The sequence below is a fragment of the Arachis hypogaea genome, chromosome 9, assembly GCF_003086295.3.
Source record: "Arachis hypogaea cultivar Tifrunner chromosome 9, arahy.Tifrunner.gnm2.J5K5, whole genome shotgun sequence".
Taxonomy (NCBI): Eukaryota; Viridiplantae; Streptophyta; class Magnoliopsida; order Fabales; family Fabaceae; genus Arachis; species Arachis hypogaea.
The window spans coordinates 114,192,007-114,214,245 of NC_092044.1; the positions used below are offsets into that span (position 1 = coordinate 114,192,007).

The 22,239-nt window shown below is 34.4% G+C and overlaps 1 protein-coding gene across 1 annotated transcript; it reads left to right on the plus strand.

The window, feature by feature from the left end:
* Window positions 1-15,379: 15,379 nt before the first annotated feature.
* Window positions 15,380-17,613, plus strand: LOC112712145 (uncharacterized). Its single transcript, XM_025764952.3, has 3 exons — window positions 15,380-16,430; window positions 16,646-16,800; window positions 16,988-17,613. Exons 1-3 carry the CDS (start codon window positions 15,836-15,838, stop codon window positions 17,240-17,242), a joined length of 1,005 nt encoding a protein of 334 aa, XP_025620737.1. The 5' UTR covers window positions 15,380-15,835; the 3' UTR covers window positions 17,243-17,613.
* The last annotated feature ends 4,626 nt before the right edge of the window (window positions 17,614-22,239 follow it).

Genomic DNA, 22,239 nt, shown 5'->3' on the forward strand with positions numbered 1-22,239 from the left:
GCTCAGCTCATTAGCTCGTGAGCTGTCTCGATTATATATTATAACAATCTTAATTATTTAATATTTATATTTGTTTTTTACATATAATTTTAATATAGGACATAAATAAAAAATTTATAATTTATTGATACATAAACAATATATAGAATTGATCTTTTCAAATATTTTTTTAAAATATATAAGTTATAATTTACTGATATAGAATTATAGATTATGTATTTATATTTCTCTTATTTGAGCCAACTCGTGAGCTTTCGGTGAGTCGAGCTTGAGCTTAAGAAATAGGCTCGATTGTTAATGAGTCGAGCTGTGAGCCAAGCTCAATTTTCGTGAGCCGAGCTTGAGCTTGGTCTAACTCGGCTCAGCTCGGCTCACTTCTAACCCTAGATGTAGGTTTCAATGACATCAATGCCTTCTTCTTTCGCCTTTTGAATTAGATCTTCCCACATCTGCACATAACCCAATTTCCAACACACACAAAAATAACAAACCGAGAATTCGGTAAAGATTTCGATTTTATATCTTTTCTTTTGTAGAAGATAAGAAATAAGAAATAAGAAGTTAGATAAAGAAGAGACCATTACATCAGGAGTATTTTTTTGAATAATGTATGGAGCTATAAAAACTGCCGTCACCGCCTGTTTGCTGCCGAATCCTATAATCATCACCATCGATCATAACGGCACAACAACACCATTCTTGTCCTCATAGGAAGTCTGGATGGTGGGTGGAAGAGAAAAGAGAATACATCATTAAAATTTGAATAAAAAGTAAGATGAATTACGTTAATGATGATGGAGAAAGCAGAGGATTGGAGAATGAAAGAAGTTACAGAGAAAAAGTGTCAGAAGAGAAAGGATGCGAATTAAATTAGGTTAGAGAATAAAAAATGGAAGAAGTAACTAATATAAAGAGGATGTGAAGAGAAAACAAAAGGAATTGCTGCTGTTAAGATGATGGAGCCCAGATGATTTAACAGGAGAGGAAACGTAAACAACATTAACACCACCATGAAATACGCTCCTTTTGTTCATAACTCATAAACTCCATTTAGATACCTGAAACAATCTTGCTTAAAATTTTCAAGAAAGAGGAAAGAAAACAAAACATTTAGATGGTAGCTTTGGTGAACAAAGGAGCATTAGTCACATCGTAGATTTGATATGATGTTTATAAAGCTCCAATATAAGTATAGAACAACAACTATTCTGACAATCATATGTCTAGATTGAAATTTTTAACTCATTTACCTTAAAAAAAAGGTTAATTTTTTTATATATTAAAAAAATTTGAGTGTAATACTTAATCATTGGATTTTATGGTGTTTTTCGAAATTGTGGGAACAGTACAATACGCCCCCCTTGTATTGACAATACGCTCCAGGGGGGCGTATTGTACTGTTCCCACAATTTCGAAAAACACCATAAAATCCAATAATTAAGTATTACACCAAGATTATACCAATATATAAGAAAAAAAATAAAAAAAAACAATCAAACTCAAAAACTATAATAAAATTTTTTTTAAAGAAATAAAACTTTTTTTGTTTTAAAAAGATTTCAAATTGCTTTTATTACATTCTAATAATAAACTTTAATTTGAAATTCTCTCCCAGCAAGCTAATTGTCGTAAGTCGTAACTTACTTGAAATGTAAAATAAGTTAACACAATTTAGTAATTAAAATAGGGGAAACAAAAAGAATTATAGCGAATATAATTAAAGTAGGAAAAACAATACAATCATTTGATATAAATCTTTTTAATCTGTCATTAAAAATGAGAGCAAGTGTTGGTTCTTAGAAATAAAATTAGCAACAACACCAAAAAATACTCCATTGACAAAAAATTACAGGAATAAGAAGATAGTTTAGTCAAAACTAAAATGAGAGAAGATATGAAACACTCAAATAGTTAAGTGCATAGAAAGAGAAGGTAGCCACCTAGAAACTCTCTTTGAGGAAGCCAAATGAGCTGAGAGCATTATGAACAAGGTCAAAGAAGGATATACTGAGTTTCCAATCAGCTGCAAAACCCTTCTTTTCAAGTAATGAATAAAATGTATTTTCAGTTAAGCAAATCAACAAACACCACACAATACATTCCAATTCCAAAATTTAAAGTGAAAAAAGGGGCACATGTAATAAGCCAATTATATCCAAATCACATGTCTATATTAAAATTTTCAACTCATTCATGTTAAAGCTTAAATTATTCTTGGGCTTCCCTAGGGGAATGATGACCGTCCTCAAGTGCCTGAACTTCTCAAAAAATCAGTGATATTTCTCTATCTATATTAAGGATAGAGAAGAGGATTGAAAAGTCAAAGAGATTGCAAAAAGAACATGTCAGAAGATTAAAAAAATTAATTTAAAAAACAAAAAAGAGTGAAAGAGACTAATACAAAAAGGACGTGGAAAGAGATCAAATGAAATTGTTATGGTCGAAGATGATGGAATATAGATAAACCACCAAAGAAGAGAACACAATATGAACTCCCTTGTGAATTACGCTCCTTGAAGACACGTAGGAATTCCACTAATTGAAAACCCTCTTTTAAAGAATATGTATATGATTAGACAATAATCATTATGCATTCCAATTGCTGCGCAAATCAAATTCATGCCCAGCAAGGTATGATTTTATTTTATTTTATTTTATATTTTATTTTATTTTTATCGAAGATAGAAAAATTCGAATTTCTGACCTCTTAGATAAGTATAGAGAAATTATGTCATTTGAGCTATAATTCATTGGCCTCGTAAAGTATGATTTTTATTTTCGGAATAAATAGACAAAATACTTGATATATAAATATATACTCTAATTATTCAAAATATTTAGTGTATATACGAAATATTAGTAATTATGGACAAAAATGACACATCGTTATTAGCTATTTTTCACATAAGCCTCGCCTAAAGAGTCTATCTTGTCACGCTATATAACTACGTAGAGAGTAACTTAACAGAAATAGAGTCTCACTAATGACGTATCATATTTGTCTATCATTACCAATCTTTCGTGTGTATGTTAAGTATTTCGAATAATTGAGATAGACATTTGTCCATCCAAAAATCTTTCGTGTGTATTTTTATCCGTTTACTCATACATTGATTTAGTTACTCTCTCGGTCTGAGTTTTTATAGTTTTATTGAACTTTCAATTAGGTATTCATATTTTTTTTAAAATTTAATTTCTATACCATATTTAATTTTGTAATCAAATTTTCATAACAATAAATGTTAAAAAAAACATTTATCTAGTGTGAATTTACTACTTTATCTATATCAAATACCTTATAAACTTTTTTATAGACGTTTTGTAGGTTTTCACCCCTTTTTTATGATCATATAAGAATATTGATTTACCATTGATTAATAATCAGTGGCAGATTCTGTCTTATTAGTTTTCTCTCTTTTTGAGGATACTAAAATAATTTTTTATGTTGGGTAGACTTTTAAAATGGGACCAGAGCTTACAATAAAGAATGAAAAAAATACAGTAGTACAGTGAGGAAAAGATTATTTACAATTTTCATATCCCTGCAGAAGAAGGAAAGGAAAAAAATGTTGTTGTCGGAGTTGTAGCCTCGATCAATTTTCCCTTACATATCAAGCTCGAGCAGCATCCCTTCCTTTTCCTTCTCCAATTCCCAATCCAAGCAAAGCTCAAATCCTGAGTCCACCTAATAGAATTTGTCGTCCCACAGTCATGGCCACCAACGCGGTCACTCCACTTTCTTGTTCTCGTTCTCATCCTTCATATCCATTAAGAACTCCTCCGGCTTCGCCCACAGCTATCGAATCATGATGGCATTGGTTCTCTCTGCCATGTTCCTCTGTGGTGAGCTCAAAGGTTCTCTCCTTATTCGGCGTGTATCTCACACTCGTATTCTCCCAACTCTGCGCCACACCACTTTCCTCTTCGACATCTGGTGCTTCCTCAACTTCTATTTCCTCCCTCTCAAAAACCTTTCCATCCCTCTTTCTCTCGAGTGCATCCTCTTTGCCTTTGCCCTTATCTCGCCTTCTCTATTTTCACTTGGCCACTATCTCGAGGAAGAATGTTGTTCGTGGAGAATTCATAGAAGGTTGAAAGTGTGTGAGAGAATGTTGAGGGTTTTTTTGGAATTTAAGAAAAAAAAAGTGTGTTGTCGTTTAAGAATAGTGCTTTTATGTGTGGTATATTTATTTTATTTAATAGAATATTCTGTTAACTCTAATTTTTTTATCACGGTAGAGACTTAATTACAAAATTCGACATGGCAGAGGAACCTTTTTTAAAAAATATATATAACGATCTAATTGAAAATTTAGTGAAATTACAAAGATTAGCAAACAGAATACATAATTAAATATTTTACTTTTTAAGAGGCACAAAATGTGTAATTTATTCCAAACCTCCAACCACCTTTTTTAAATGGAATTTTTTATTTAAATTAAACAAATGTAGAAATTACGAAAATACATAAAATATGAAGTAATTACCTAAATGTATAATGTATCACATCTCAGATACTGGAGGGAAAAAATTAGAAAATAATCATATCTCGGGTATTGAGACCCCGTTCTGTGACACAACGACGGCGTGACGTACCCTGGGTGCACCCGAGATACGTGTAAAGTGGAAAAATGGGTATTCAGCATCTGAGATACGCGTAAAGTAGGAACAGATTCTCAATACCCGAGATATGTTTAAAACAGATAATGCGGGCCTCAGCATCCGAGATACACTCAAACGTGTAAGAGGCTGGGTATTTTGTTGTACGACTCTTTCTAGTCACCATAAATCTGAGCAATCGCTTTCTTCTTTGCCATCTACACCTTCCGATACGATAGCTTGAAATGGTAACTCTGATGCATTGCATTTTGTAACACCAAGATAGACACAGACGGATCAGCCTTTATGATAGGTAGGATGACCTTGCAAATCAAACTGCTATCCAACTGAGTATGGTCCTGAGACATGATTGATGCCAAACAGGTGTGTGCTTCACCGAACCTACGCATTTCCCTACAAAATTACTTGTGCATGTCCATTCAGTACAAGATATAATTAACATAATAGCTTTTAATTTTATTAAAACTAACACGTAAAATATACTAGTAGTTCAAGTTCTGACATAGTGCCACACGAAGACTCCATCGGCAACCGTTGGTGAATTGCTTGTATCGACAGTGGTATTTAAGCTTATCTAACTCCAAAGCTCTGTACTCCGCATTCCTTTGAATACTGTAGTTCTTCACTACCATCAGAACAACATCACAGTTTCTGGACCTATGGCCAACCCGGAATTCTAGCTCACCATTGGTGTTGTAATCCTCCCCTTGGCCAGTGATGGAGATTTTCTAAAACTTGAAAAGTGCACTGAATCGTATCAAATAATACCACGGTGAGTGAGTTATCGTTCCCACAAAGACTAATGGATTAAGCAAGTAATGATTAATTGATTGTTCTAATTAAACAAACCAAAACCTTGAGTAGGAGAATTAAATGTTGAACAGAGGTAAAGTAAATAGCAAAGTAGTGAATGAAAACAATAATGATGAGAATGTTAAGGTTTCGGAGATGTCCACTCTCTAGGAAAACAATCATTGTGTTTATTTATTTAGAGGCATGCATAGATCAGTTCACAACAAACCATAAATAATCAAATTCCAATTCCTTGGCAATTCAATTTTTCTTTAATCTCTTAATCGCTAATTCTCTAGTCAATTAATTAAGAAAAGAGGTTAAGAAAAATTTTGATTTATATTCACATAAAGTTCAAGAGTGATCCTAGGTTGAATTATATGTCACTTATTCAAACTAGTTCTAATCCAATTGAAAATCACGAGAGTTATTCACACACTTTTTAAACTACTATTCCTAGTCAATATTAAAAAATCATGAGAAAGAGTTTTCAAGCTAATTCTAATATTAAATTTTCCAAAGTAATATTAGAATCTAAAACGGAGTTAGAATGTTTTCTAACAATTCTAATCTTTAGGGATGAAGAACAAAAGTTCAATTATGAAATAGATCAAAGCATAAACCTCAAATAAAATAAAACACATAGATTAATAATCCATAAAAAGAGATAAACAGACCTCCTAACCTTAAATAGGAGATTAGTTACTCATGGTGTAGAGAAAATAAAAACTAGAATTGTAGAGTGATAAGATGTCCGGTGATCCTCGGATCAATTCCTTAGACTTATTTAAATACTAAGCTAAAACCTAAAATTCAAATAAAATCAAATCAAGTCTAATATTTTCTAATAAAACTTAACAAACTAATGATCTTCTTTGTAATTAAGATTCAAGACTTGGTATGTTACTTCATTGGAATCATGGGCTTGCAACTTGATCTTAGGTTTGATATGAAACTTGGGCAATTAACGTGGCACGCCAATGCATTGAGTTGTCCCTAGAAGTTGGCTCAAAGCGAGGTTGCATGGGCGTGTAATTGGCGTGTGAATGGCATGCCACTTGAGTGAAGTTGGGAAGCGTGAACATCCCTGGACTTTGGCCTAGCATGGCACGCCAAGGAGTGGCGTGGCACGCCCTTGCATGGAAGAGGTTGCAAACTTGGCGTGAACTTGGCACGTAGGAGGGCACCAAGGCATGTTGCATGCCCACTCTTGCATGGATGATCGCAAGTGTGTGGAAGGGGCTAGGGTGTGGCACGCCCACTTTAGGAGGCACGATGGCATGCAAGTGGCGTGTGGAATGTGGCATGCCAATGGTGGTGGACAATGGCGTGTGGTTGGTGTGTGGTTGGCGTGCCATGCCCTTGAGGATGCTTAAAGGAGGCTCCTTGAATGTTGGCCCAGCATGCCACGCCAAGGAGTGGCGTGGCACGCCCAAAGAAGGAAGTTGCAGGCGTGTAGAGTCAACCTTAGACGTGTAGAATGACGTGCCACACTGGTTTTGGACACTGTTTTTACGAGCTAAAAGGTGAGAGTCGTTCGTGATCCAAACTGAACGTCCACTATAGACATATGCATATCGTTTTGAATATCTGGATGTTAGCTTTTTAACACCGCTAAAACTGCCTCATTTAAACCTCTGTAAATCAAGTTATGCTTACTTGAGTATGAAGAGGTCATGATTGACAGCATTTACAAGTTCTCTTCAAAGGCATTGTACTTTCTTGGGGCTTCTTTGCTTGTTCATCCTCTTCTTTTGTCTTTCCTAAAATCTTTCAACAATCTCCTAAACATATCAAAGCTTAAAACAAATCCAAGAAATATTGATTAAAGCACCAAAATATAAATTATAATAAGAAAATCACTAACTTTATTCAAGTAAATAATAGAGAAAATAACTAAAGATGCTCGTGCATCAACCAGCATTGAAAGGATTGTCTAGCTGTATTACGTCCAAATTCAAAGTGTGATAATGACTTTGAACTTCTGACAATTGAGAAATGGGCAAAGGGGGAGGCAAGAGAAATCGAGCATCACTGCCGGTGGGAGTCTCTGATACATACTCATCAGAGGAAGAAGTCTCGTTAGACGATATGGACCCGGAAACATAATCTGAATCGCCCTCGCTGTCATCTTCTTTAGCACTATCACGAGCCTGGGCGAAGTGGATCGGTCTTGCTTCTAGCTGGACTTATTGAGGACTCAAACAGGACAACCCACCTCCAACAACCACGTCGTGAACCGCAGCATACCACTCCATTACATGCTGTGGCATTAGCATTGCATGTACGTCGAATATTACCCTCACATGTTGATCCCCTTCAATCCAGAATAATCTGTTGGTGAATCCACCGCTCGGAAGCGCGTGCAAAAATCTATATGCAACCCACCCAACCTCCTTACTACCTATTCTCCATGTTGTTCAATATGACCGTCTTTAGTACATGTAGGGTATCAATAAGCCTAGTGTGCAACATCATAGCTGAGTTATACTAAAAAATTACTCTTTTATCATCGTTTTTTACTATCCATTGTATTAAATTACAATAAAAAAGAACTAATTATTGTCCATGAGAACAAAGTTAAAGGATAAACAAAGAGAGGAGAAAGATTATTGTGAATTGTGAGGGTATGATTGAGGATGTGAGGATATATATAGAATTTTTCTCCAAGATATATAAGGTGCAGAGACACCTACTCCATAATACACATATTTCGGGTGCTGAGACACATATTACACGTTTGAGTTTATCTCGGAGGTTGAGCCCATGTTCAGTGTTTTAAACGTGTCTTGGGTACTGAAACCTTGTTCCTAGCTTATGCATATTTCGGATGCTATGTATCTATTTCTGTTACACCTATTTCGGATGCATCCAAGATACGTCACGTCATCGTTGTGTCACATAACGTGGTCTCAGTACCCGAGAGATGTGATACGTTGTGCATTTAGATAATTAATTCATATTTTATGTATTTCCGTAATTTTTACATTTCTTTAATTTAAAAAAACTCCCTTTTTAAACATATATAAAAATAAAAATAAAGACTAGTTTTTTTACATATATAAAATTTAGGAGTTATATTGAAATAAACTACTTGCTCTTTAATAATAATTTGTATAAACGGGAAGTAAAGGAAGAAAAACTTATTACTTGCAATATAAGAAGTAACCAAAGGTTTTTTTTGTGACTTAAAAGAAAATAAACAAAAACTAAGAACGAGAGAAAAAAAATAAGAAACTGCTTAAGAAAGGCAGTCCCGCTGAATACTACTCTCAAATTCTTTCCAAGGCAACGGAAGCTCCATTTGGGGAGAAAGGGTCCTCATTGCGGTCTTTGCCATGATGTCTGCTACTGTATTTGCATCTCTCAAGATCAACCGAAGATCAGCACGCCATTTCCAAGACATGATATCTCGAATTTTTAACACCAAAGGATCAATAAACCCAGAGCAATCTTGTAAATTATTGACAATAGTAAAAGCCTCCACACAATCTGTCTCACATATAATGTCTCTTTGTCCCGAGTCCCATGCTAAAAGAAAGCCTCTCTAGATAGCAAACAACTCTCCTTGCAAAATGCTACGGCTCTCAATTGTTCCCAGACAGCCTCGTTGCCACCTTCCCTTCCAATCTCTGCTAACACAAGCAAAACCAACTCGAGCACCACTGCCAGGATAGCTAGCATCACAATTAATCTTAAAGGTACCCACTGAGGGGGGAATCCAAGAGCCACTAATGGTTGAGGGGATAGACAGTCGTTGCAACTCAAAAATATTTCGGAGCTCCTTTTCCAAGGACAAAGCCATACCAATCACCTTGTCTGTGGTCCAATGGTCGTGAGGATGAAAGATCTCGTTATTCCTCGAACGCCAAATCCACCAGAGACCAGAAAAGAATCTAAAGGGGCGCTGTTTGCTATTATGTAAGAACCAACTCATCAAATCCACTGGTTGATCGGAGATCCCTAAAGCTTGCCAAACAAGTTGGGCTTTTGGACAATCCCGAATACAATGTAATACCGATTTCTGACTTGAGAAACATCGTGGACAGCTATCCGTGTGCGAAATGCCCCTCCTAAAATGAAATGCAGCAATAGGAAGAGCCTCCCGAAGACATAGCCAAGCCAAAAATTTGTGCTTTTCCGGAACATGTTGACGCCAAAGCCAAAGCCAATTACCCCTATCCTCCCAACTAAACATCTTCTTACTGAGCCACAAATAACCACTATGAGCATCATAAACCTTTGAAACCGCACCAGTCCAACACCAACCAACCTCTGAACCAGCTTGAACATCTGGGTTGTAAGAGTTAATGTTGCTCTGCAGAGACTGATTCAGAGGAGAACAGATATTCTCAAGGTTCCACTGTCCAGATGACCAAAGGTCTAAGATCCTGAGATCCGAATCAGAAATGTGAACATAATCCATCTCCTGACACAGTCGCCCCTCTCTTCTCCATTTAGAAAACCAAAAGTTCTGTTCCAAATCTCCAAGGCACCAAGTAAAACCTTCCTTTAGGATATCCCAAGCTCGACATATACTCTTCCAAACATAAGATCCCCTTTCTCGAGACCGACTAAGACAACCATCCTTAGAAGAATGGTATTTCTCCGTCAACAGTTGAACCCATAGCTTATCGGGATGGTGAAAAAGTTGCCAAACTAGTTTTCCAAGAAGAGCAATATTGGCACAAAAAGGATCTCTAATTCCCAGACCTCCAAACTTCTTAGGGGTGACCAACACTTTCCAGTTAACTAGATTCAGGCCTCTACCATCAGCTTGACCCTTCCATAGAAAGTTTCGCATCATGGATTCTATCTTATTAGTTACCCCTTTAGGGAAGAGAGATACTTGCATACGATAAGTAGGAATCGCAGTCACTACCGAGTTGAGCAAACAGAGTCTACCTGCCTTATTAAGCAATCTCCCTTTCCAGCTGGCTAGCCTTCCCCGAATCTTGTCCAGAACATCATTGAAAGTTGCGCGTGTCACCCGAGAGTGATTAAGGTTCACCCCTAAATACTTGCCCAAGTTCTGGACAAATCTGATGGAGGAGACTCCAGTGAAAATCTCTTTTCTTGTTGCTGAAACATTCCTAGAGCATAGCGCTTTAGATTTCTCCACATTAACCTTCATCCCAGAGGCTCTGCAGAAATTTTCCAAAGCTACCATTACAGTTTGAACTTGCTGTTTTTCAGCTTTACAGAAAATAAGCAAATCATCGGCAAACATCAAATGAGAAATTCTTGGACCCCCTCTAGAAACCGCAACCGGCTTCCACAAGCCCTTATCAACTTGCTGATTAATAGAACAAGACAATCTCTCCATACACAACACAAACAGATACGGTGATATAGGATCTCCTTGCCTAAGACCCCTGCTCAGAGTGAAGCTATTTAATCTATCCCCATTCCAGAGGATAGACAGTGAGGAAGCAGTGACACAACGCATAATCAGATTGACTGTCGGAGGAGGAAAGCCAAAACTCACCAGGGTTTGTTTCAGGAATCCCCAATCCACTCTATCGTACGCTTTCTCCAGATCAATCTTAAAGGCCAAGGTGCCTTTCTTTGACTTTGTCTTCTTCATGAAATGGAGAACCTCTTGTGCTACAATGATGTTGTCTGGGGTTCCTCTCCCCGGGATAAACCCTCCTTGAAGGGGCCCAATAATCTCTTTGAGATGAGGACGAAGTCTATTGACCAGGACCTTCGTTATAACTTTGTAAACCACATTACAGAGACTAATTGGTCAGAAATCCTTCATGAAAATTGGGTTTTCTACCTTCGGAATAAGAACCACAAGAGTTTCCATCATCCTTGGATCCATATCCAAACCAGAGAACGCATGACGAACCATAGTCCAAACATCAAAACCAACAATCTCCCAGTATTCTTTAAAGAATAAAGCTTGAAACCCATCAGGGCCCGGCGCCTTAAAAGAATGCATACTGAAAACGGCCGACTTAACTTCTTCCAGAGTAACTGGCGCTGTGAGGCTACAACAGGCTTCATCATTCGGGGAAGGTAGCGGCACATCACCAAGACAACCTAAGTCTACATCCTCCGACTGGCAGAATAGGTATTTATAAAAGGATTCAGCTTCCCTTCTAAGGACATCCGGGTCCGTTTCCCATACCCCATCTTGAAGAAAGAGACCATGAATCTTATTATGTTTTCTCCGCACAAGAGTCTGGACATGAAAGAATTTGGTATTTCTATCCCCAAATTTTACCCACTGCTCTCTAGATTTTTGAAACCATAGAAGTTCCTCCTGCACAAGCATGTTATTAAATTCCTCAATCAGTTGCTTTTCTTTTTGCCGCATAGACAAATCCTCCATTACTTCAAGTCACTTCTGAAGGAAATTAATCTGTCTCTCCAATTTGCATTTCCTAACGAAAATGTTGCCGAACACTTTAGAATTAAATTCCAAAGAGTTCTTATGCACTTCTGAAAGCTTGCCATGCATCTCTCTGTAGCCAGCCTGCCATGACTGGTTCACAATATTTCTGTACTCCGGATGAGTTGCCCAAGCCGCAATAAACCGAAAAGGTCTATTCTTTTTCGGTTGGGGATGACCTGCACAGCGCACTAGGATAGAATAATGATCAGACTGAAGCCTATTTAAAATTTCTGCATAAGCCTCTGGAAAGAGAGATAGCCAGCTACTATTGATACAGACCCGGTCAAGTTTTTTCGCCACCTCAACACCATTTTTAACCCTTCTGTACCAAGAAAACCGTCTTCCAATAGTCTTCAAGTCAAATAGATTACTATCCCCTAGAGATGTAGCAAGCCGATCTGCATGACGACTCGAGAAGAGACAACCCTTAGATTCATGAGAGAATAGTACTTCATTAAAATCATCAAGAACAATCCATGGCCCGCAGAAAGACGAAGACTGAGTAACAAGATAATCCCATAGCAGAACTCTGGTATTAAATTGAGGACTACCATAGATACCACTGCACCTCCAAATCACATTATTTACCTGAACCTCAACTGTAACACACTGATCGAAAGCATCAAGCCATTTGCAGTGAACACCCTGCATTGCATAAAGGAACCAGATACCCCCCTTATGTCTTGACGCCTCCACTATACCAATAGGGTGATAACCAAGTCTTTCCCAGAACAGTTTCAAGTGTTGAAAAGGACAATGAGTTTCAACCACAATAAAAATTACGGGTTTAAATTTCCTAACCAGCTCTTTACAATTCACCCGGGCTAACTTATTAGAAGCACCCCTAATATTCCAAACTATTATATTTAAGCTATCCATAATATAAAATATAAAATTATAAAACAAGGAAATCAAAGTGATTCACCAACCTCAAACCGAGGTTTGCCCAGCAGAAGTGACTCCCGTGACCTTCAGGTTTTTCAGATCTCCATGGAATGTCTCCTTATTCTCGCATACCGACGCAATAACAGCCGGCAACGCGCCTTCCTTCACCAATAGAACCGCCACGGTAACATCCTCCTTCACGGTTGCAGGAAGACATGACGATGCTTCCACCACCGTGCCTCCATTCTTCTCAACTGGCGAGCTCTGTAGGGACCCCGGCCTTGGTCGTTTCCGGAGAGAGGACCCGTAAGGCACTGGGGTGTGTCGGGTTGAGGAGATCGACGTCTCACCAACACGGAAAGCGCTGTGTCCGACCTTGACTCGTGACCCGACCCTGGCGCGATAAGAGCTGGATCCACTCGTGTGAGAGAAGTGGATGGTGGGCCTGATTACTCTATCCGAATCGGTTCTGGATTGAGTGCCTCTTTGGACCTTGTTAGATTGCTTCTGGCCCAGCTTGGTTTTACCTTTCCTCACAACTTGCTCCCAGCCTGGTTCATCATGCATGCAAGCCTCCTCAACATTATTTCCTTCCAAATTATTAGCCTCTAAATCCTTTTGTAAACTCGGTGCAGGATTCTCGCCAGTAACGCCACCTACCACATCAGGTTCTACTTCATTTGAATTGTGAATTTTGGTCTCAGGATGTGGCATTGCTTTTGTACCGTCTCGTGGCTTGGTGGCATCGGAATCAGCACTCTTTCCTTCCCTAGAGTCTCTACCCAAGCACTGTGCCATATCGTGACCATAACGTGCACAAGAGTTACAAATTAAATTTAAACTTTCATACTCCACTACATGAGTTACGCCTTCCACAATGATATGCTTGATCCTGGCAGTCCTAAATTTATTTGAACACATACTCGGGCATATCGTCCTCTTTCAGCCAACTCAGTGGCTAAGTCCACTTTGATGGGAACTCCTATTGCAGAAACAATACGCATCGTGGCTTGTTCCTGATAGCACCAGATTGGAAGCCCCGAAATCCGAACCCATACAAGTGTAGACCCGAAGGATTCCTCACATGGCCGAAAATCTATATCCCACGGTTTTACAGCAACATAGTGTCCCTCAATCAACCACGGGCCACCAAGCATGACCTTCTCACGATCTTCACCTACATCGAATTTTACCATGAAGTACCCAAACCCCACATCAAGCAGATCAAAGCCATCTTTGATGCGCCAAACCATCCGAAGCTTGTGTGAAAGAGTTTCTTAAGAAGTAACCAAAGGTTTGTGTACACGAAAATATTGACTCAACAACAACAACAACAACAACAACAACAACAACAACAACAACAACAACAACAACAATAATAATAATAATAATACATTATTTACATTTTGAAATAATAATTTTGTATTTTAATTTATTCATAAACCATGTTAGATTATTATGATAAGAGGTAGTTATTCAATATTATCTTATCTTTTTTAAAATTTTATTTGGAGCATAAAAATTATAATAAAACAAAAAACAGTAAACATAGTGGCGAATTTTTCTCTTAAATTGACCTTCAACAAGATGTTAGTACGGATATATAAAAGTAAAAAATATATTTTTAAATAATGATTATGAAATTAATTTACAATGCAATTACGTACATATTAAACCATTAAAAATTCATGGAGAGATCAACATGACTAGTTAAATTTCTACAGATGTGGAGAATTGCAAAACGACAAGATAACGTGACGACTACTCCGAGGGATCAATTTAACAAAAACCAAAGGAATCAAAGAGCAAAACAAAAGGAAAAAGGATATTATAAAGACCGAGTATCACGATGCCGGACTTTGCATTCGCTAGCTTGTTTATCTGCTGTTTTTTTATGAGTAAAATAATTTTTAAATAATTTAAAAATATAACAAAAATAATTAATAAATATTATATTTTTTAATAAGTAATAAAAAATTATTTAATAAACAATTTATTCATTTCATCCGAATTTTTACGCTAATTTTTTAATAAATATTTAAAAAATATACAAAAAAATTCGAACCAAAATTTAATTTCTATATTTTTATTTTTTAAAATAATATGGTGATTTACAATAAAATACTTTATAAAAAAATTATTTTAAAAAATTACTAATTAACGATTAAAAAATTTATTTTTTTAATAATACTTAAAAAAATTATATCAAAATTTTATTTTTAATTTTTTAAAAATATATATTTAATATTTAGTTTGTTTTGTCATATTTTTTACTTAAGTTTTTTTATCGTTAATATCATTTAGAGTTATTTTTAGAGTTTTTTTGTTAGTGATGTAAATTTTTTGTTTTAGTAATTTATTTTTTTACACATGTTTCCTAGTATATCCCTGAAGATTTCAGTTAATCCAATTACTTCGGTCAATATTTCGCACGATAGATTACTTCTTTCTCAACTAATAGGGGAGCAGGGTACATTGTTTGACTATCGATTCTCCATGGATATATAAACTTTTAAAATAAAAATAGACCCAACGACTAAAATTTTAATTGTGATACCATAACCATCGGATACAACGTTTTATCCATAATTAATTAATTAATTAAAACCAATTTAGTGGTTATATTAAGTTGATGGATGTTGACGGCATCGCTAATGCATTAAAATCCTCCCTTTCGTACTTTTGGCTGGAATGGAAAATAATCCCGGCTTAGATGTACTTTTCACAGGAATTCATTTTTGTTAAGAAATGGCAGCGGATTAAGATTTAGATTTGGATCGCAGAGGAAGAAGATAAGGGAAGGGAATGGAATTAATTTCCACTTTTATTTTCTTTGCAAAGAAGGCACAATAAAAACATCATCACACTCACACAATATCCATTTATGGCTTCACGTGCACGACACCACACCAAACCAAACGCATTACTCAAACCACTTCTCTTTCACTCACCCTCACAGTCACACCATTAACCACCTCCCTACCCTCCTAATCGGTGCTGCTATAATCCAAATTAAGCTGTCGTTTTCAGTTCGTTTAAGCTTAATCATCACTACTAATCCCCATTCCCTCTAAACTCTAACTAACTCAACTTTCTCCCAAACCGTTCCTCCGCTATTTTCTGTTTGTTTCCGTTATGGGGAACTGTTGTCCCAAGCCGGAAAAATTAACGGCGGAGATTGTTCCGCACGACGGAGCTAAAGTTTATCCGACGGTCCGTTTGTACGGTTCGCCGAAGAGCATCGTCGCTGCCTACCTTCGTTTCGCGCTTCTCCACAAGTCTGTTTCGTTGGAATTTGTTCCCTCTAACGAAACGGCGTCGGAGCGCGACGGAGGATCCGACCCGGTTAGACTCCAGGTAGGGTCCGAGGTTGTTACGGGTTCCCGTGAGACGCTGCTGCGGTTTATTGACGCGCGGTTCCCTGGTCCATCGGTGGAGGCAGCTGCTGGCGGCGGAGGAGTGGGGAGGGAAGATGAAACGACGCCGTTGCTGGTGAGGATGACGGTGCTGCATCACAGGAGCATGTTGAGGCAGTTGGAGAGTGTGGTGAGGTGGGCGGAGGATCTGGCGACACGTGGAGGGAAGAAGGCGATTAATCCAACGGTGGGAAGCCCTAGGATGGAGATTAGGAAATTCGGGAGGAGCTACTCCGAGGTGCTCGAGGTTCTAATGGAGCACGCTCAGATGGAAGAAACTATCCTATTCCCTCTCTTCGATAAGGCTGATCGAGGTAACCAATCACTACAATGTTTCTCAAATTATTATTATTAATTATTATTTGTTAGGTGCTCTGTTTTAATTGGATTTGTGTTTGTTGTGGAGTTAAGAGATATAGTGACTTTTTTTTAGTGGAGGTTGCGGAAAAGTTTGCTACTTGTCTTTGAAGCAATTCTGTGAGTGGTATAAATATAATATTTGAATTAAAAATAAAATGAAATTATGTAGGGCTCACCAAAGCTGCAAAGGAAGAACATGCTAGGGATCTACCTATCATGAATGGAATCAAAGAAGACATAAAATCAGTTGGGGTTTTGGACTCTGGCAGCCCTGATTTTCGTGAGGGTTTGTACAATATTTCTGCTCGCCTCAAGTTATTACAAGTAAGTTTGGCTTCTTTATAGTTACACCTTTTGATCAACATATTTGAATGCCAATTGTTTAAAGGATTATCAGGAAGTAATTAATATTGTGTCTGTGTAATTTGGCTATTGGGATCTGATAAATTACCAGCATTTTTCACCATCAAGTGGAGATCTGAATTGTGATGTTGATTATGTGTTGGTATAGGGACAGTGCAAGCAACATTTCATGGAAGAGGAGGTGGAATTGCTTCCGTTTATGGAGGCATTGGAGTTGAGCAAAGAGCAAGAGGTGAGTACATTGGAACAATGCTTTGATGTGATGCGTGAAACACATGGGCGTCTGTTGAAGTTTCTGCTCGAAGGGCTGCCAGCTCATGATGCCATCAAGTACTTGGAGTTAATCAATAAGTGCAGGGACAAAGCCAGAATGGAATCCATGCTCCAAATGATTCTTAAGTAAGCAACAAATCTTACTCAAAGTCATTGGTCCTACCATTATGAGCACATGGATGATGTACTTGGAATCATGCTTTGAAAATAATAGATGTAAAGTTAGAAATTTTTAGCCTCTTATACTAAGTGAAGCACCAAGCACGTGGATGAGACATTCTTCTAGTGCATCTTAGTCTGGACTAACAATATCATTTCGAAAAATAGGGAGTTTTATTTTCTTTCTCTTTCCCCCTTCATGATAGTTTCCATAAGGTTGTCATGAATATATGTTCCTAAAGTATGTACATCTAAGTTTCTGTACTACCAGTGTATTCAAAACTCAAAGGTACTATATCAAGTAACATGCTAGTTTGCAATGTGTTGAAATTCTTTTCCAAAGTGCTTGTTTGCCTATGAACTGATGATAGCTCGCGTGTCCTGCCTGTCAAAGTCAAAATTCTTAGCAAATAAAGACACATTCCTTAACAGTTTTTCTCTCGACCCGTTGTGCCAAATGTTTCAACTACTAATCTTTCATGTAAATTTTGGGAGGCAAGTTAATTAATTGGAGTCCCAAAACACCAAATAAAATGGATAAATCATAGAAAGAACGGACCGATGTTTACTTTTCCTGGAGTGTGTTCAGCTAGTAATAACTTGAAATGAGCCTGACATCTTATTTGAAGTACATTAAAAGAAAAAAAATTTCTTAATAATACTTTGACATCTTAACCATCATCAACTTATTGTTCCATTTTTTTCAGCCTGTTACATTAGCAATTTAGTACATGTATCTCTCTGTAATTTTCCCAATATTGGAATACGCTCCAAACAAGTGCATCTCAGTTTTCTCACTGCCATTATTTAGCAATAGTTTAGGAATGTTGATTTAATAATTTATTTTTCTGATTATTTTCTTAATACTTAAATAAATAAATATTTAAATATATATTATTTTTAAAATATCAAAAAAATAAAAACTTAAAAAATTAAAAATAAGTTTAAATTTTCTGTCTCTGCAATTTAATCATCTAACACATTTCACATCCACCACAATTTCACTGTTGTAATGTTACTTCACTCATCGTTAATTCATTCAAAAAGTACCGTCATGGCTAAACATTTCATTAAGAGGTGTTTTATGACTCGATTTGATTCAAAAATCTATTTGAAATTCAAACCCCTTTAAGCAGACGACTTGTCTTAGTCCGTTTAAACCAAAAATTAAAAAAAAGTATAGGTAGACAATAAAAAATATTACAAACTTTAAATTTCAGAATTTCAGCGGCCAGCAGGTAAACCAAAGATTTCAATTTTTAAAATTATTATATTTTAGCTTATTTAGGGAAGAAGTTTTGCACAATCTTTGTTCATAACATGATTAGGGCACTGAGGAATTTTTGTTTTTGTACGTACCTGGGCTGGGAGTCTGATCAACTCCGCCATCAACTTCCAATGCTCACTCATCTATTACATTTAACTCTTTAAATATGATTGTTACCTTATTCCTGTTGATAAACTCATCGGAAATTATTTTCCTAATATTTTAGGATGCTTTATTGCTTTCACCACATAAGATAGGTATTTTTGGACGAGCTTCTCCAATTTTTAAAATAATTTTTAAGAAATGAAAGTGATCTCATAGTTCAATTTAACTGTATTTTGTTTTATCCTAAAATCTTTCTTTTGGTTACTCTTTTTATCCTTAAATCTTGAACATCCATTGAGTATGCTAGGATAATGTTTAAAAAATAGTGTAGTAAAATTTTAAATATTTCATTTTTTTTAATTTTCTTTTATAAAACTCCATTTGCAGCATATGAGTAGAGTTAGAAAATTAGTATATTTTATGATTTATAATTATTAATTAATTATTATTAATATTTTCTACTTAATATACTAAAACTGGGTTTTTCCCCAACTACTAAAGGTGATGTGTCGATCTCTCATACCTCCGTTTTCCCTCCAAAACAAATAAATTTTTTTTTCTATTCTAAATTATTTTATTGTAATTATATTATAATTAATACTAAATGAATAATATATATATATATATATATATATATATATATATATATATATATATATATATATATATATATACTAATTTAGCAACATATCTTCGTTATAATTATATCAAATTAATATTTAATGCACTATTAAATTACTTATCAATTATCACTTAAAAATACTTTTAATAATTTTAATGATAATAATAATATCAATAATAGTAATAATAATAATAATAATAATAATAATAATAAATCTTTGTTACCCGATTTACGTATATCAAATAATTTTTTTAAATTATTTTATAAAAATATCTTTAATATAATTATTTTGTATTTAATATTTAATGAATAATATATAATTATACTAATTTAAAAACATATCTTCATTATAACTGTATCAAATCAAAATTTAATGTACTATTAAACTATTTATCAATTATCAATTAAAAATACTTTTATTCATTTTAATGATAATAATAATATCAATAACAGTAATACTAATAATAAAAAATCTTTGTTACCCGTGATATGATGAAATTAATATATAATTATACTAATTTAGGAACATATATTTATTATAATTGTATCAAATCAATATTTAATGCATTATTAAAAAATTACCTTAATAATAGGTAATTTACATATTTATTTTTATTTTACTAAAGTCTATATATACTGTTTTCCTGTGGTACATGAATCTTAATTTGATAGTCAATTCATAATTTTATATTTAGTGTTTTTTTTTTACTATTTCATAGAATAAGAATATATTCTTCATTTTTTTATTGAAGTTGATCCTTTTAAAGTACAATTTATAATTTTTTATAATATTTTTCATATACTCATTCTATTATATTATTTTTTTGATAATTTTTTATTTGTTGTTACTCTAAGTTATTCTTATCGTCTAATATTCCAGCTTGATTGTCTTTTGCCACAATCATTTACAATGCATCACATTTATGAAATACCTCATCGAGTTGTCTTCACTGATTCGGGTTCTAACTACATGGATGTAAGCGTTCAAAGAAGAGGCAATAGTCTCTACTTTACCGAAGGATGGTTGGATCTACTCACCTATTATGACCAACCCAATGGAATGTGGTTAAAGTTAGATTTCTTAGGAGGAGCTCGATTTTTGATTGAGGAATTGCATCCACGGAACTTTATAGGGCAAGTTCAAGTTCCATCCCTTCCATGCTTTTTACGTCTGCCCGAAAATCTTCGAAGTGGAGCACATAATGAAATTGAATTCCCTCAGTTTCAGTTTAGTTTTGCTAAATTCGTGACAAATTCAGATATGCAATTTCAACGATTGGTAATATATTTAAATTTTCTTAGTTTAAGCTGTTCATTATTAGAATAATTTTTAACATATTTTAATTTTTTTCAGAAATTACCAGCTTTCTTTTGCATGCATGCAATGCCATTGAGGGGAATAAGAGTTAGTTTGATTTCTTGGTGTGGCAATTTTATACCTTGCCACATTGCATGGATAGCGGATGATGAAGCTTATCTAACAAGAGGATGGTCTTATTTTGCACGAATTCTAAATATTGAAACTTACGATGTTATTTCAGTTGGTTGTCGTTACAAGAATGATTATATACTATATGTAACTAAGGACTAGAATAGGTTCAATATTGTTTAGATAATTTGGTTTAATATTAGTATTTGATTAAATTATAATTATAGAATTTTAAATTATTGCCTCAATTTATATATTACGATTATTTTTTGTGGATGTGCTGTTTTTAAATAATTTAATAAAATGAAATAGTGTCAGATATTATTAAGTTTATTTTTATCCTTTATTTTTTTGTTTGTATTTTCATTATATTTGACAAAAAATGAACCTACACATATATTAAATCGTTGACCTAAAGACAATTTATTTGCCAATAAAAACAGATTTTATTTATAATTGAAACAAAATTTATTTGCCAATAATCGGTGGATAAAATTAAAATTACACCCGTGTCATATAATTATAATTGATTAATTGGTATAAAATGAAATTATACCCTGCCATGAGTAATAATCTAAATAATTATATCTTAACAAAATATAATTTGAAATCATTTATAAACAATTATCTTAACAAAAATAATTATTTAATAATTGATTTAAAAATCAATACAAAAAATAATTATTAATAACAGTATTATTAACTGGGTAAATAATATAATTTCAAATTATTACTTGATATATAAATAATATATGGAAATCTATTGAGTAAATTAATGATTTTGCACCTTAATAATTTGACAATTATTACTCAATTAACCAGTTAATTGAATTAGTATAACAATTTTTAATTTCAAATTTTGTATATTAAGTAGTTATTAAAAACTGGGTAATAACGATTTACACGAAAAAATTATTGATAAATTTAATTAACCATATAGAAGATAATATACTGACAATTTTAGTATATTATTTATGACAAGCGAAATTATTTCCTCAGATTTTCTATTAAAATTGAAATTAGTAATAGTTTAAAAAAAGGTTTATTAATAAAATTACTAATAGTCACATTTTTATACACAGGATATATGTTTTCTATATATTATTTAAAAAATATAATGAAACATGAATAATGAATGAGTATGTTATTTCTTCGACTAGCTAATTAATGCAAAATCGAGTACTCTTTTTTATTCGATTGAGGTCATATTCTTTTTGGTGAAAGTTTCAATCACTTTAATTAAATCCTGTCTTTGTACCTTAACTTATACAAGTAGTAATATGTTTCATATTATTTGGTATATCTAAGTAGTTATTTCCCATAGCGGAGATGTAAAAAATCATATTAAGGTTTATTGCCAAATAATTAGTGGATAAATAATAATAAATTATATCATTTTGGGAAAGTATTTTCATTATAATTATATCAAATCAATATTTAATTATAATAAAATATTTTAGTTATAATTATATCATAGAATTATAATAATTACGATATTTATGTTATATATTTTAATCATTTATGTACATAAAGAAAATAGAAATC